Consider the following 15,974-nt stretch of genomic DNA (forward strand, 5'->3'; position numbering starts at 1 on the left):
ATGCCATTTGCCATTCTGTAAAACTCAGTTTTAAATTTCCAAAACTGTTTCAATTTTTGTGTTGTCTCACATAGAAAACCATTAGTCACCGTTTGATCTGATCGACTAAAGTCTATGTAAATATCTCCTGGAATTCCTTTTTTTTTCACTCTTCAGTGGAAAGACCTGATGGTCCGGTTGTTCTTGAAGACATAATAATTCCGATGATGAATAATAACAGTTTGTCGCATTCTGTTGAACTTTTGCTTCAAATTATTGCTGACTTGATGTATGTTCCTAACTCAGATGGCAGGAAAGGTGGTGTTGAGTACACAAGAGTACTTACTGACCTGATGAACTTTACAGATGTGCTCACATTTCCAGATCCTGGCTGTTTACTCACTAAAAGCAGTTTTAATAATTAATCATTCAGAATTGATTATTGCAGGGACAAAAACTACAACTCAGGGCAACTGAGAGTTGGAATAAACAGTAGCAGAGTTGTTAGCATCTGGTCTCAGTTTCTCCTGTTTTCCCAGTTTGTTTTAGCTTTTCACATGAACATTATCTTTGATTAACATGAGCGTTGATGTTTTTTACAGGCACTACATGCTGTTAGTGTTCTTGTTTCCTGTAAGAGCAGTCCTCCACAGTGACGATACCATTACTATCACGGTCATATAGACAAAAATGAAAACACATAAAGAACAATCACGCACCGCGTGAGTCCTTTCTCACTATCAGGAGTATGGAATGGATCTCGATTACCAATCCCTCTGCAGCACTCAGTGATTATGATGTCTTCAGAATGTATGCAGCCTCCACCTTCAATTGTCATGGAAGAATTTGTCATAACATATCTGTGGCATATTGATCAGTTATAGTTACAGAACTCAAAAGTCTGATTGTATTGACGTACTGTGAATGTTACATTGTTCTGAGGCAACACGCATGCGCCTCCTACTTTTGGTTGCTTCTTATATTGTGAAATGGCGGAATAAAGTGCTGATTCCGAAAGCGACGTCTCGTGTTTGCAAAGATACTACAATATCTAACTCACACAATGACTGGAAGAGGCCACTTTAAATGGACTGTCCTTATTTATTCATTGATATATTTTGTTAATATTAATATCGCTTCTGTAAAGAAAAAAATTCCACATCATACAACTTTGTATTATTTTCCAGCTTTTGAATGATTCTTTGAGTCTTTATTTGGAGCTTTTGTTGGTTTCTTTTTCTTAACTTTTTTAGTTTTGGCTTTTTCCTCTGGATGCTTGATAGTAAGTGCAGGTCTGGACCTTGTTAGGCTGTCAGTCATGGGACTTAATTTGCTGTGACTTATCTCTGGATCAGACCGAACGCCCTGAGCAGAAACTGTCTTCGCAGCAGCCGACTGAGGAGAATCTGGGATCAGGTTGGGCTGAGAGAGTGACAGCATCGCCGGAGAACTGGCAACGCGGTACGATGAGGCCCCTCCCAGCGTTGGTAAGTGGACGTGCTCACTGCTCAGGTTGGTAACAGAGTATCTGCTGCTGTTGGACATGACGATGTGGTGCCATGAGCTAAGAGGGGTTGCAGAGAAAGGCTGAGGACCACCTGACTCCTCTTTGGCCCCTCCTGGAGAAATGACCATGGAGCTGTGAGGTGTGACGGCTTCCACGGCGCTCTGGAACGTTTTGAGGATACGGTCACTCTTCTGCTTCTCTTTTTTCTGGCGTGACTCAACTTTCTTCAACTGGAGGCGATGATCTCTCATCATTTGCTTCCTTGTATCTGCCAGTCCCCTAAACACATCAGAGAAGATTATAAATCTCTTAAAATATGATTGAAATTAGATATATTTCTATTTTTTACAAGAAATCACTCCCAAAAACAAACAAAAGCTGAAAGAGTGATAAAATTAGATTTTTGTTACACTAAAAACAAATGAATGTGATCAAACTCATAAATGTACCTGTAGTCGACCATTCCAGTCCTGCCACGATCCAGTCTCTGAATCAGCTCCTCAACCTGATACCCATCCAAAGGAATGCTGGATTGCTGGAATTGAATGTGCAAAAATGATAATTTTTTGCTTTCTAGTTCAGCATCTTTGCAATCCTTTACTTAATATGAGCAGATTCATCTAAAAACCTGGATTGCTCTTCTGAAATCCGTCACAGGGACTTGCATTGTGCCATCTTTGTCGATATTCCGAAAGAAATCCCACAGGCGCAGCTTCCGTTTATCCAGATAATCCTACATTTTAAAACAGAAATTTAACACATTTTGTGTCACATTTTAACACCAATGCAAGTTTTAATTTTGAGCTTCATAGTCACGTTACCTGGACGACTTTCATTGGATCTATCCGTTTTTGAGGCTTTTTAGCAATAAAGCCCCCCACACCTCGATAGTGAACTTTCAGACCCGGATGCTCCTGACGCGTCACTTCCAGCAAATGCACAAAGTTCTGATTCACCTGCACATTCTGTTCAAAGGAAATATGTGCAGCACAAAATATGCTTCATATGTAAATTAGTGTTAAGAAAAAACAAAGAAAAAATAGCAAGAAGATCATTCTGTCACTTTTGTAGTAAAGTCGTTGAATAAAATCAAAAAGGGCTTCCAGGCTTCCATACTGAATCAAAGGTACACTCTAAACCTCTATGTAGTATGAGTGAGTTTGGTGTTATTCTAATCCCAAAGATACAAGTAAATGCGTCACACACATCCCTCCAAAGACACTGTATTTTAGGACAGAACCAGAATGTGTGAATGAAGGTGGCCTCAACGTTACATGTAGGGTCCGTTTGTGGATATGTGCATTTCTGGAGCTGTGCACGGTGAACGATTTTAAACAGTATAAGACAATTGAAGATGAATTTATCTGTTTTCTTATCTCTTATAGTGATTTAAAGATCCATGAATGGAAAACAGACATTTTGTTGATGGACTTCTTTTGATTTGGATTAAATGTGAAAATATCAACCAGGACATTTTGAGTGTTCTGTTTCTTAAAAGACTGTAATCAACTGTCATCTTGTCTGAAGGACCATAGAAACTCACGCATAAATCGATCTCATCCAAGGCAGTTTTGGGTGTATTCTTCACTATGTTGACCAGGACGAGGGCACCCTCTACTGTTAAAGAGTTATAAGCCAGCTGCGAAGGAAAAAGACAAAAAATGATTTAGATTGGCTGTGATTATTTATCCTAATAGAAGCTTTCCACATACCAGCAGTACTTGAAGAGTGTCATTGTACTCCAGACCCCTGCACAGCATACTGACGCCCTCATTGGTGAGACGATTGTTGTTGAGGTTAAGATGCACGAGAGTATTGTTGAATTTAAGAGCTTCTCCAATCGCCAAAGCGCCGTCATTTCCAAAACCATTCCACGATAAATCAAGGTGTTTCAGGGTTGTATTCACCTAAATGTGAACATTTTAGAAGATTATATTCGTTCAGAAAGTTGTTATTTATTTATTTTTAAACTCACCTTTAGCCCGGCACAAAAAGCCACAGCTCCTTTCATTCTAAGGTGATTCCAGCTGAGGTCCAGCACCTCGAGGCCTTCATTGTTTGCTGTCAAAAAAGGTAAATTAAATAAAAACAAACAAGCGGGGGAAAAAAATGAATATCTGCATGCAAGTCTGAAATACCCAATAGTTGCCCCAAATACTCTCCTCCTTTTCCACAGAACTCATTATGGCTCAAGTCAAGCTCCTTTAACCTGGAATTTGTCTACATGAACAAGGAAAACCTCAGGTCAAAAGTTAACAGCCTTGAAAATTAAAAAAAGTAATTAATAACTTACTGACAAGGCATCCGCAAAATGTTTGGCATCATCATCTACAAATTTGCTGCCTGCAACATAAATAAACAGATTAATGACAAAATCTTGTGTTCTTAAAATTTAATTGACTTTATTTTTATTGTCCTGTATGTCTTACTTCAAGTCATCTTGACTTTAGATGCTGTCAATTCACATAATTACCTGAAAGTTTAATAGTTTTCAGTGAAATGTTGTCAGACAACATTTTGGCCATCCATTCAGCGCCATCAGACTTTAAATGGTTGTTGGATAAATCCTTAAATTAAAGCAAAATTGTGAGACAGCATTAGGCCTGGTGGGACGCTAGTGCCCTCTAGTGACCAGTTGCTGGTATTACACACCAGGTGCTCAATGCTGCTATTAAACCTTAACAGCTGCATTAGGTATCTGGATCCTTCTGCTTGAATGTAATTCCCGGCCAATTCAAGAGTATGGATTTGGGTATCTCCCTAAAAGATAACAAAAGCATATTCTTAAATAAAGAAACCTTAGAACGATATCTTTTAGTGACAGATTGAACTCACCACTAAAGCCGTAGCAATTGCCTTGCACCCTGAAGGTCCGAGGCCACAGTGGTTGAGCGTCATGGTTGCCGTGCCAATGTTACGTACAAACTGAGAGACAGGAATCACACGCTCCAACCTACAGGCCTGCATGTACACCTCAGCTGCAGACACTGTTTTGTTTTTCTTGTTTTCTGCATGTAAAAATAAATGCACCAACATGAAAGCAACTGAAGAACTTGAAGCAACAAGTGGAAACATTTGACTTTTTTTTATGCCATCCAAGACTCTATAAAAAAGTTTGAGAATTTTTTAAAGAAATTAAAATCGGAAGGTCTGCTTACCATCTGGATTCCAGTCTTTGTCAAATTCGTAGTCCAAATCTTGGGGCTCAGCGGGACAGTCGGGCTCTTTTAAGCTTAGTGTCTCAATAGAAAGTACTGACATCCCAGCCTCAAATCCAGACACGTTTTATCATAAACATCAGACATAAAGTAATATGAACAATTTTTGGGGCTGTTTTTTTTCTTGGATTGTTCAAAACCCCGACATTTAAGATTCCACCACTGGTCTCTGAGAAATAAGATAGATTTGAGCTGCACAACAGGTAATTTAACCCCTCGTTAAAAATGTATGCCTCCGTGTGGTTATGCTCCTCCTGCAGACACACCGGATCATGCAAGCGGCTTCAACAAACATTTGATGAAGAAGAATGGACTGCTCTTTGGAGCTCAGTGGGATGCTGTGATGGGATGCCATCACTGTCCACAGAGATGAGAACAACAGCCTCGAATTGGGTCACAGAAACTGACAGGAGGTCAGCGGATGCCGAGGATCATCATGTGCAGAGGTTTCAAACCACAGGCGTATAGTTACCATCTTACTGCACGCCACAAACGTACAAACTTTGTTTCCTTCTTGTCAGTTTAAGAAGAAAATATAGCTTTGTGAAGCTGATTTCTACAGTTACTTGTGGATCTAAACTTACATTACATTGGTTATGGTTGGATGAAGCACTGGAGCAGAGAAAAAAACATTCCACAGAGAAATTGTGTTGAAGCATTCATAAAAAAAATGAAATACACATTTTACAGTCATTTCAAAAGCCCAAGTTATCAATATTCAAACACTGATAAGTACATATGTATAGGGTACATATTAAGTAAAAATAAATGTATGAATTTCTTTACTCGTATTATTGATATATATTTTATTAATATCGTTTTAGTTCACATATGAAAAGAAGGAAAAAATATTTTTCATCCATGAACATGATTTATGCCTAAAATAAAAGTTAAATTCAAAATATAATTCTTGGTCCCAATGTTGTGCTTAAAAAACACAGAGTTAATATGTTTTAAAGCACAAGATATGTCTGAAAGAAGAATATATGGTAAAAAAAGAAAAAAAAAAGTGAAAACAGCAGGTCAGAATTTCTCAGTGATTGACAGCAAACACTTGTCTCTCCGCGTGGAGTGAAGTGACGTCAACGTCAGCAGAGACCGTAGAGTGCGCATGCGTTAACTTGTAGCAAATAGTAACATGATTGGAAACTTGCTTTTCCACGTTCTCTATCCGTTTTCGCGATACCTCTGCTCTAGGCCGACAGGTAAAACTTCATTACCTCTATTACGTTATTTAAAGTGCATGTTTAGTTACTATTTCGATACTTTGACACTGACGGCCGCTGCGTTTGGCATGTGGCTAACGCTTATTTTAAGCTAGCCAGCAGAGCTTTGTTATTTGTTCACCCAAATCATTTGACACGACGCAAGCTTCGTGGTTAAAAAAATAGTTTATTTAAATAAATAAATAAAAATAAATATTTTCATTTCATATGTTGTTGCATTTTTTTTTAGCTTATAATAATAATAATAAAAGCTCAGAACAAAAACGCTTAAAAAGAAAGAAAGAAAACACTAAACCAGTAGGATTTTATTTTCCAATTAACATTATATTTATAAAAAGTTTGGCTTCAGTCAAAACAGGTCAAATTCTACTTGACATCAATTCAAACTTTTACATTCCAAACACAAAATAATTTTGTAAAAATTTCCACAAAACACTAAAACCACCTACTAGACTTCAAAGCTTCAAAGGCTTTAAAATAATGTTTAAAAACTAGTGTGCGAAAAAAATATGAAAATGTGTTAAAAGAAATGTACAATGTAAAGAAAATAAAACAAAAATAAATAGATGAGAAAGGCTGTGCACGGGTGGGATTATATTCATTTTCTTCTTCAATCTTAATTTAAACTTTTCTTAAACTTTTGATAAACGTAATACTTGTTTTAATATGTATTGTATTTTCAAGCCTGTTGGTATATATTTCTGTTGTTTTTTGTTTCGTATTATTTTGTTTTGATTGATTGCTTGAAATAAATAATTTCTAAATCCAAATTATATCAGATATTTTAAATTTTGTCATAGATGCTAACTTTTCCCTCTGTAAACGAAGAACATCCTTATAGAAAAACTTTTATGTAATATATAACTTTTATTACAGTTTTGAGCTTGAAATTTGTCTTTTAAATAATAAAATTGTATAATAAACATTGTTTCACTAAACATGTTAACATATAAGAAATATTTTTTTCTTAATTAAATGCATTAATTAAAGTTGCATGTATAAATGTATTGCCTTTGCTTGAATGTTGTGAATTATATTTATTTTTAAGCTCTCCCAAAGCAATGAAGCATTACTTTTTATGTCAGGAAGTGCAATTGGGGAAAAAACAAACAAAGTTTTGACAATTTTTTGGCGTCAAAATGTTATTTTTTGTAATTAGGTTGTCAAGCCTTTGGAATTTCTTGTTGATTTATTGCTTCTCATGTGGAAAACCTTCCTTTACATGTGTAATAATTATTCTCTTGTGTTCATTTTACAGAAATATCAGGGGATGCTTTCTCTCCTGCTGTGGTTAAAGGCACAGCAGAGTGGGATGGTGGTTCTCTTACTGTCAGCTTCACCCCGTCTGAGACATCCTTGGTGCACCAGAGTGGAGAAACGAAAGAAAGGGTAGAACGGGAAAAGAAGCTCCACCCAAACACTGACATGGAATCACATGAAGGAACAAAACAGGATGCAGACCCAGAAATCACTGAGGTGCAATCTGTTTTGCAGAAGGATGAAGGAAATCCCAATGAAAACTGCAATAAGAAGCAAGACAGTGAGGACAGACGCTCCTCCACAGAGGATATTGCTGGTTCAGAAGCAGAAGAGTTGAAAAGTCTACAATCACAGAGCCATGCGCAAGAAGAGAAGCTTACAACTGCCGAACAGATTCAGACACAAATCTCTTACAATCCAGCTGAGAGCACCGAACAAAGTTGTTCAGCTGAGGATCAACTCCAAACACCAAGCAAAAAGTCGCCCCAGACTTCAGTGGAGAATGTGTCAGAAGTATCCGAGTGTTGGGATGAATATGCTCTTCCCTTCAGAAAGGAGGCATCTGATGGTGCGACGGCTCCTCAGTTTTCACCGTCCTCCCTGCATCTTCAGCATGTTGAAGCACACGAAGATCAAACCTGTTGGCACTTCCCTCAGGGACCCGGCCTAATGCAGGAAATCCAGTGCAAACCTTGGGAATTTCCTGCTATGAGCTATTACCTGCCAGTGGAACCAACGGAACCATTCGAAGGCAGGAAATGTTATACATATATCATCCATTCATTGACAAGCCCACATCTAATGTTCTGTATTTTTTTCCTTTGTGTATTTATCTGAAATATTGTCTTTTAAACAGTAATATGGAGAGTCTGGGAAGAACTGAGCAATCACAGTGCTGCACCGGAGCTTGATCTGATTCCCTTCCCCTTCAATAATGTGTCAATGGACTTCACTGTCATGTCCTACAACCTCCTTGCTCAGGATTTACTAGAACTTAACCAGCATTTGTATGCACACTGCCCCCTGGAGGTGTTGGCGTGGAACTACCGCTACAATCTACTTGTAGAGGAAATTAAAAAATGGACACCAGATGTGAGTCAAAAACGCCTTTTTCCTTTATTTTTCTTTTTTTAGATTTAAGGACAGCTGTTTACGTTTTCTCCATCATAGATATTGTGTCTTCAAGAAGTTCAGGAGAACCACTATGTGGAACAGCTGCATCCTGCCCTTGTTGAAATGGGTAGGTGTTCGGAGACAAAGCAGCAGAATAGCAACGATTGTTCATTTTAAGACAAATATTTTTGTTTATATTGTGCAGGTTACTCCTGTGTGTACAAGCGTCGCACAGGAACCAAAACAGACGGCTGCGCCGTTTGTTATCGCAGCAGTTGCTTTGCTGGAGTTAGCTCCACTGAACTGGAGTTCTTCAGGCCGGAAACGGAGCTGTTGAACCGTCACAATGTGGGCATTGTTTTACTGCTTCGCCCACTGGTGGCTCAAGGAGCGGCGCTCAAAGAGAGTGGACCGCCGCTGTGCGTGGCCAACACCCACCTGCTCTTCAACCCACGCAGGGGAGACATCAAGCTGGCTCAGTTAGCCATAATGCTGGCAGAAATCGATGCTGTGGTGAAGGCCTGCAAGGTCAAAGGTGAACACTGCAATGTTGTGCTGTGCGGGGACTTTAACTCCCTTCCAAACACTCCTCTGTACCAGCTCATCGTCGCTGGTGAGCTCTTCTATCAGGGACTGCCCACGTGGATGGTGAGAAAACATAGAAAAATACACAATTTTTGCCTTTTGTTTCAGGAAATGTCAAGTATTTTTCAGGTTTTTCCTCAACAGCTGGCTCACTCACCTTTAAACAGTTTATGTCCAACAGGTATCAGGCCAGGAGGACCTGTCCCACAAACTCAGCTGTCACAAACTGTCTGCCCCACTGTGGCCCAGCTCACTGGGTATCACTGACAGCTGCCAGTACACCACCGCTAACAGTCAAGAGAGCCAGAGCCTGAAAGCAGGTCTGTGCTTTGATACTTTTGATGCTTAATTTCTCCTTTCATTTCACCGTATTCACCACATTGTTTTTGTGTAGGAAAATGTCGCTACAGCCACGACTTCATGCTGCAGCTGCGCTTCTGTCAAGCTGCGTGTGTTCGTCCTCCAGACTTGGTTCTGATTGAAGGAGTGACCGACCTCGCCCCAGGTCAGACGCTCACTTCAAATCTTTCTGCTTTCCCTTCAGGCCTAAAGTTTGTTTGTTTTGTTCTACACAGATGCTTCAAAGCCAAATCATTATCCTCAAAGGTCAGTTGGATCATCTCATTTCAACAATTATAAATATTTCAAATGTTTATCTGCTAAATAATGATTCATTATATTAAAAAAAAAAAAACATTTAAACACTCGTGCTGTAGTGAATTGGGATTCCGTCTTAAAACTGTACGGGAGGATTGATCCTGTATTGCTCGTCGCTATGTTGGCGCCGCTAATGTTAGCTTGAGGCTAAAAGCTTAACAGAGCTCTCAGCGACGGGAAGGGGGGCAGGTCGGTCCACGTCAACAGTCAAGCTCACAAACCAAAATTGTGTTTCTAATGAGCTAATGCCGCTGTGCATAAAATATGTCTTAAAAAAATACAAATTCTTTTTGATTTTGGCTAAAAACTGTATAATTATAATTATAGGATCACTGGGAACAATTTTACAATAGAATAAAATATAGTTGGAGTGTTAATTTTATTTTTGTAAAAAATACCTTTATATAAAATAAATCAAACCTTTGATCAGAAAAGATGTTTCTGTTTCACAGATTTCGGCACATTCTCCAGCACAGACTAAACCTGGAATCTGTCTACAAGCACGTTTTTCCTAACTTTGAAAGACCTGAGGTCACGACCTTGCACTCTGAAGGAGGAGCCACTGTGGACTATATCTTCTACACCCCAAAACGCACATATTCCCCTCATCAAAAACGTGAGGGACCATACACCTCAACTAGTTGGAGTTAAATCTGGGTTAAATGCTGACATATATGCTTTTTTTTTTTTTTTTTTTGTAGCTAGAGAAAAGTTTTCCGGTGAAGGCCTGAAGCTCACCGGATATCTCTCTCTCCTGCCGGAGGATGTGTTGTGGTCACTCAACGGTCTTCCCAACCACATCTTCCCCTCCGACCACCTCAGTCTTTTGGCCCGCTTCCAGCTGGATCTTAACATTTCATAAAGAAGATCGCGACAAATACGCCAGCCTCAAAAGCCGGCAGTCTGTTTGAGTTTATTTGATAGGGATTTAAAAGAGAAGACATTTCTCCGTTTTGTGTTTGATTAGACAACAAGACTGAAAAATAAAGGAACTTTTTGATTTAAACTTTAAAACAAGGCACAGGCAGTGGTTTATAAACCAGGTCCATACATGTGTGATAGACATAGGAGGTGGATTTGTACGACACGCTATGGTTTTGCACACTCACAGTACATAAATACAGACTGCATAAAGCCCCGATGCACAGATATTTCTTAGGTTATGTTTCCATTCAGTGTTCCTTTATCCCACACACCTAATAAAAAACTGTTCTGTACATTTCCTATACTAAAATCAGTGTCAGCACCAGTTACTGTACACATTTAAAGGCTACATAAAAAAGCTTGTACAAACAAAGGTGTTCAGGAAGAAAAGCTGCTGGTCACCCGTTCAACACTGAATAGGTCAAAGTGTGTGGCAATTGTTGAAAGCAATTTAAAGTTCCTCAGACTCGAATCTGGTATCCGTTGATGTCGGTGGACGGCTTTTGTTCCAAAACTTTCTTCTCTCCGGAGGGACTGCAATAAATACAGAAATGAGCATCAATAGTTGTGTGTTTTTGAAACCTAAATGCACTGAATGAGGAGCAAAAGAAAAATAAATAGATTTAAATTGTAAAAAGTAACTGTAAAGTAAAAATAAGTAAATTAACTCAAACATTTTTAGACTCATTCACAAACAGTTTAAGGACTGTACGTATCAAGTTGAACTAAAACATTTTGACAGATTTTCTGCTGTCATGTACCACAAAAAAATCAGTTAATCATGCTTAAGGCGCAGTGGAATATAAAGTGGGTTTTCTATTTTTTAACAAATTCAAGGATTTTAAGTTCACCTTATAGTTAAAAAAATAATCAAGTAAGTCGTCACTTAATTAGCTCTGATTTAATTTTTTTAGTTAGATTTTTACATTTCTGGCTGAGATGTAACACAAACAGTTAAACTTTTTTTTTTCAATTACTGCTGAGATTACACATCCTACTACTACATTTTCTGAATTGAGATGATCTAATGTGAAGCAGGGTCATATAGTGAAAGGAAGTCGTGATACTCTGTTTAAAGTTTTTGATACATTTTGATTTAATTTGATTGATTTAGCAATAGGGGCAGATAATACAAGTTTTCTTCTTTCTGCTCCTTTTAATGTATTAAATGTTAAACATTTATATAGTATTATTTTGATTATATATATTGTAACTAAATAAAAAAGGTTAGTAATAAAATTATAAAGTTATTTCCTGTTTTGAAAAAAGGCTATTTTTATGTTTAAATATTGCCAAAAATATTTTTCGTAACATAAATATAAATTAGTGTTATATTTTCCTGCTCCTTGAAGTGTTGAAGGTTGCAGACCCCCACTATCATCACCATCATACCGTTTCTCAACTCGGCTGACCCTGCGATTGGGGCTGCCCGGTCCTCTGATGGGTGAGCCCATGCTGTTCCTCCTGTCTTTGGTTGGAGATGGAGGCGCTTGCTTTCCTATCTGCAAAAAGCGGGAAAAAAAATCACTTCATCAGACTCCAAACCCTTTCAGAGCGTCACATGGGTGAATAGAAGATGCCTCTGTCCTTCCTGTCCACATTGGCAGTTTAAACCCTTCCATGCCTTTAATGAGATTGTGTGGAGCACTCGGCATAAAAGGCCAGCTGTTGATGGATTAAGCCATCAGTGCACAAAGCACACAGCGAAGCCATCGCATTAGTTTTATACCACCTAATGTTCTGCATCAAGGCTGCCTTGGCATAAGGAGATGATGTGTTTTCCATCCTTGGAAGAAGCAGAACCATTTGGATTCATAGTACATGACAAAGCAGGTGGCGTTATAAGATGAAAAATGGTCAAAAAAAGTAACTAGTACTGGTACCATCCACTAGGCCTGCACAATAAATCACAAGTTTATCATCATCGCAATATCAGCCTAAACAATATGTGTATCCCAATAGATGGTGTGTTCTGTACCTTCAGCCTCATGTCACGGGTGTGCCTCTCCAGCTCCTTCCGCAGCTCCTCCTTGCTCAGCTTGTCTACGTCAATTATGGAATGCTTCCATTCTATCTGCTCCACACTGTGGGGGTCGTGGGACACGTACTGGCCGATTTTCACCTTGCGCAGGGTGTGCCAGTACCCTCTGTAAGCCCCTTCGAACTCCTGAACCAAGTCCGTTAGCGTGCGGAACTCCATAGGCTTAAACATGAGGTCCTCTCTTCGACTCATGCCCAGCGCCCCAAAGCGGCCCCCGCTGTAAACGCCCAGCACAATGTGGTAGAAGTGGTTCCCTGAGTACTGAGACTTAAAGCTGAGCGGGAAGCGCTCCACACCGGGCATGTTGTTGGTGAGGTAACTGGAGGAACAGGTGAAGGAAAACAGCATTTGGGGACTAAAAATGATTTTTAAGAGTTGGAAGGTTCAATTACTCATCCAAACGTCCTGGAAAACTGGTAAATTTGGGGTTGTGTTTGAATCCCCTCACTACTTAAGGCACGAGTTTCAGAAAACTTTGATTCCAAAATTCAGTGCCCTGGAAATTTCCCAGAAGTTTTATACAAAAAATTGGATTGGCGAACGTAGACCACAATGCACTGCATTTGAAAGATTTATCATCGAAAACAAAATATCTTTAAAGTTTCCATCATCAGAACCCAATAGATTTATAAATAGTCTTTGCAAAATGTTCATATTTACTAGGTTTTGAATTTGGCAAATAGATGACGTCCCATTTGATGTTTAAAAACACATGTCTGAATTGTGTTAAAATCCGCTAGATAGTCCTGTACTATTTAGTCTTTTAGAGGTTAGGGAGTAGAGGAAATTTGAACATAGCCTGTTTTCAATGTTCAGTTTTGTGAAACAAAGAAAAAAATCATACTTATGATGTAAAAATATTTAAAACTGCTATAAAAGCTGCATGCTGATTGGCTGTAAAGATACATTCCCAAGATAACTGCTTCCAGACATTTGATTGGCAGAGCCTCCCGTGTCATCTCCTTTGCAATGTCCATTAACCTGTGCAAAAACAATAAAATAAAGTGATTATTTTAGGGTCATTTTGAAACTCGAAAAATAAGTTCACAGCATCAGATATGCAAACAGATATCTGCTTATTTCATGTTGTCAAATAAAAGCACTCTCCATAAACCATTGACAATAACATCCTGTGTCTGAGCTCTGACTCAAAGCTCTGGAGTAAAAGCAGAGGCTCTGGCTAATCCACATGCATCAGTCATCACCTGCTGAAGACCCACAAACAAGCACCATCCTTGTTATCCTGTGACTGATGACCTAAATGCACTGCGGATTAAAAAAGCAGACTTGCTTACGCGGTGAGAGGACGGCTTTTCTTTATCTCAAAAAACTGCGTCCCGGTGTGATTGTACCTAAAAGACGGTTAAGGAGGAACAACAGCTGAGAAACGCAGCATCCCAACACTGAGAAGCAGCAAAACGGCTACGATATTCATAGGTCATTGTTTAATAATTGAAGACCTTCTTCTCTAACTAGAAATTGTGCATTGGCCTAACATTGAATAAACTGTCTACTGACCTACATCTAAGTACAGTTGGTATTTTTACTTCAGAGACGAGATGTAAGGAACATCTCAAATGTGTCTGTCTTTGAAGCATTAAAGCCAATAATCCCTTTTTTAGAAAAGGATACTGCAGTTCCCTGATGTACTTCTGTATGGCTTCCAGGCGTTGTGGGATAGTGGTTGTAAGTTGGAATGAAGGCACACTTGGTATGGGAATCTGTGGGGTAAAATGGCTGCATTACAACAGTAAAGATCAGATACTGGTAATCAGAAGATAAAATATGAGGTTCTCTTTAAACAAGGTATGGGATATATTTATAAAGCGCTGCACGAATGCATCAAATACAAATGTGATGCTGAGACAAAACCAAGCATAGGTGGGTTAATTATTGTAGAGTTACAGAAAGTAGAACCACACAAAAAGGTACTTTTAATCAATTTAAGCCACCAGGGAATCATTTTTATGTAAGACGCATGTTCCAAAAACTTTTTTTCTTGCACATATTTTTTTAAACAAGTACTTATTTTTCTTTTATGTATATTTTCCAAGGGGAAAATCAATGAAGCATAAAAAAACTAAATACACTTTTCTATTATTATTTGGCTAAGTTTAAAGTATACAACTTAAACAAAAAAAGACCTTTACGTCAGTTTTAACTCGAATCTGAGTAATTTGCAGCTGAAAACCAATTTGACTTGCATAAATATACAACCATTTTTACTTATATATTCATATTTCTTGTAAGAACTTTTGTGGATTTCACTAGTATTGTGTTTCTATTGTAAATATGTTTTACATGTAACTCTGTGATTAATTGTTTTGTTTATATTGTATTAGACTGTCTCTACTCTCAGATTGATATATACATAAATATATATACACACAGTATTTGCTGAACAGTGATGAATAACAATTATTTGCAGTTGATCTCTTAATATCGAAATGATCAATAATTATTGGGACGAGCTCAAACGGTAAACCGAGATTTGTCCAAGAATCATTTGGTGACTTTACCTTAGGAAGGTCAGTGGCACTCCGGATCTCCTTTGCCAGCACTTCAGCGTTCGGATGGATTCTTGCCACATGGCGCCACATCCTCTCCCAGGTCTCCTCGTCCACTGGGAAACCTCCTCTATTCACATAGAAAGGCACCCCTCCATCCCGCATCTCTTCTTCACCTTCATCCTCCTGCTCCTCATCCCTGTCCTCAGTTAAGCTCACTGTGGCCCTCAGCATGTCTCCTTCACCAGGTAGTCCAAACGCTCTGATTTCCTGGATTCTGTCACTGCTTAAGCCTGTGGGTTTAAGTAAGATCCAACAGCAGATGGCCAACTCATGACATCCAGGGGATTATGGCAGCCATAGTTTAAATTAAATTATTTATGCAGGGGATTAAAATTTGGACCAAACTCACTTTAAAAGCTGAAGCAGAAGAAACTGTTTGTTTTAAATGCATATATTTACATCAAGTCTTTATGTCTTAGTGGAAATAAAAGTAATAAGGGTGCATTTTTTAAAGATATTAGTATAGATCCAACAATAAGGTGAGAAAATCAGTATTATTAATATTTCCACCAAAGTGATAACTTAAAATAAACCCAAACCCAACCGCTGTGCACCATCATAACGGTCTGCAGGAAGGTTAACAGGAAAGTAATCCTGATTCCTTGTTCCGTCAGTGCTCGTGAACGTCCCATCTATTAGACAATCAAAGCGGTGACGTGAGCCCGTCTCCTCCGCCGCTCGTCAAAAAGCCACTTTAGGTCCGTGTCACTGCATCAGTTCTCGTCTTTAAAGCCGGGTCATTGTTCATAATGATGCTCTCGAGTCCAACGAACCTCTTCAAGACACTCCCCGATGTTCTCCTCTGCGCATGCGTTGTTTACAACGGATGATCTCAGCTGCAAGTTGTGCTGCGTTTAGGTGATCCTCGTAAATTGTCGATTTCTCTACAAGCTT

At 38.8% G+C, this 15,974-nt stretch overlaps 3 protein-coding genes across 5 annotated transcripts; 1 reads left to right on the plus strand and 2 right to left on the minus strand.

Annotated features, from left to right (window-relative positions):
• Positions 1-1,035: 1,035 nt before the first annotated feature.
• Positions 1,036-4,747, minus strand: LOC112162614 (leucine-rich repeat-containing protein 74A). Its single transcript, XM_024298467.2, has 13 exons — positions 4,645-4,747; positions 4,322-4,494; positions 4,139-4,246; positions 3,960-4,053; positions 3,780-3,829; positions 3,625-3,706; positions 3,462-3,547; positions 3,199-3,393; positions 3,030-3,125; positions 2,308-2,451; positions 2,115-2,219; positions 1,936-2,021; positions 1,036-1,765 (listed from the first exon to the last, which is right to left on the minus strand). The coding sequence occupies exons 1-13, from the start codon at positions 4,745-4,747 to the stop codon at positions 1,156-1,158; spliced, it is 1,932 nt and encodes a 643-aa protein (XP_024154235.2). The 3' UTR covers positions 1,036-1,155.
• On the plus strand, positions 1,333-11,031 carry angel1 (angel homolog 1 (Drosophila)). Its single transcript, XM_024298753.2, has 11 exons — positions 1,333-1,466; positions 4,965-5,909; positions 7,189-7,941; positions 8,047-8,282; positions 8,361-8,430; positions 8,509-8,951; positions 9,070-9,208; positions 9,283-9,393; positions 9,464-9,494; positions 9,998-10,161; positions 10,247-11,031. The coding sequence occupies exons 2-11, from the start codon at positions 5,843-5,845 to the stop codon at positions 10,405-10,407; spliced, it is 2,175 nt and encodes a 724-aa protein (XP_024154521.1). The 5' UTR covers positions 1,333-1,466; positions 4,965-5,842; the 3' UTR covers positions 10,408-11,031.
• On the minus strand, positions 10,424-15,974 carry vash1 (vasohibin 1). Of its 3 annotated transcripts, none has more exons than XM_024299165.2 (8): positions 15,854-15,974; positions 15,030-15,310; positions 14,143-14,231; positions 13,806-13,862; positions 13,417-13,491; positions 12,448-12,829; positions 11,862-11,971; positions 10,424-11,003 (listed from the first exon to the last, which is right to left on the minus strand). In XM_024299165.2, exons 2-8 carry the CDS (start codon positions 15,249-15,251, stop codon positions 10,931-10,933), a joined length of 1,008 nt encoding a protein of 335 aa, XP_024154933.1. In that variant the 5' UTR covers positions 15,252-15,310; positions 15,854-15,974; the 3' UTR covers positions 10,424-10,930. The 3 variants fall into 3 exon arrangements, with proteins under 3 accessions (XP_024154933.1, XP_024154852.1, XP_024154770.1); XM_024299084.2 differs by having other exon boundaries at positions 15,430-15,900; XM_024299002.2 differs by having other exon boundaries at positions 15,030-15,899.

The sequence above is a fragment of the Oryzias melastigma genome, linkage group LG22 (assembly GCF_002922805.2).
Source record: "Oryzias melastigma strain HK-1 linkage group LG22, ASM292280v2, whole genome shotgun sequence".
NCBI lineage: Eukaryota > Metazoa > Chordata > Actinopteri > Beloniformes > Adrianichthyidae > Oryzias > Oryzias melastigma.

Excerpts from the sequence above, each read along its gene's own strand:
- LOC112162614 (XM_024298467.2), bottom strand. The coding sequence starts at position 4,747 with ATGTCAGTACTTTCTATTGAGACACTAAGCTTAAAAGAGCCCGACTGT. Across the intron at positions 4,247-4,321 it reads CAATTGCTACGGCTTTAGTG|GGAGATACCCAAATCCATAC; the intron begins GTGAGTTCAATC and ends GTTATCTTTTAG. Across the intron at positions 2,220-2,307 it reads ATCCAATGAAAGTCGTCCAG|GATTATCTGGATAAACGGAA; the intron begins GTAACGTGACTA and ends TTTAAAATGTAG.
- angel1 (XM_024298753.2), top strand. The coding sequence starts at position 5,843 with ATGATTGGAAACTTGCTTTTCCACGTTCTCTATCCGTTTTCGCGATAC. Across the intron at positions 7,942-8,046 it reads ACCAACGGAACCATTCGAAG|TAATATGGAGAGTCTGGGAA; the intron begins GCAGGAAATGTT and ends TCTTTTAAACAG. Across the intron at positions 8,431-8,508 it reads TCCTGCCCTTGTTGAAATGG|GTTACTCCTGTGTGTACAAG; the intron begins GTAGGTGTTCGG and ends TATATTGTGCAG.
- vash1 (XM_024299165.2), bottom strand. The coding sequence starts at position 15,251 with ATGCTGAGGGCCACAGTGAGCTTAACTGAGGACAGGGATGAGGAGCAG. Across the intron at positions 12,830-13,416 it reads GAAGCAGTTATCTTGGGAAT|TTACCTCACCAACAACATGC; the intron begins GTATCTTTACAG and ends CTGTTCCTCCAG. Across the intron at positions 11,004-11,861 it reads GTCAGCCGAGTTGAGAAACG|TCCCTCCGGAGAGAAGAAAG; the intron begins GTATGATGGTGA and ends TATTTATTGCAG.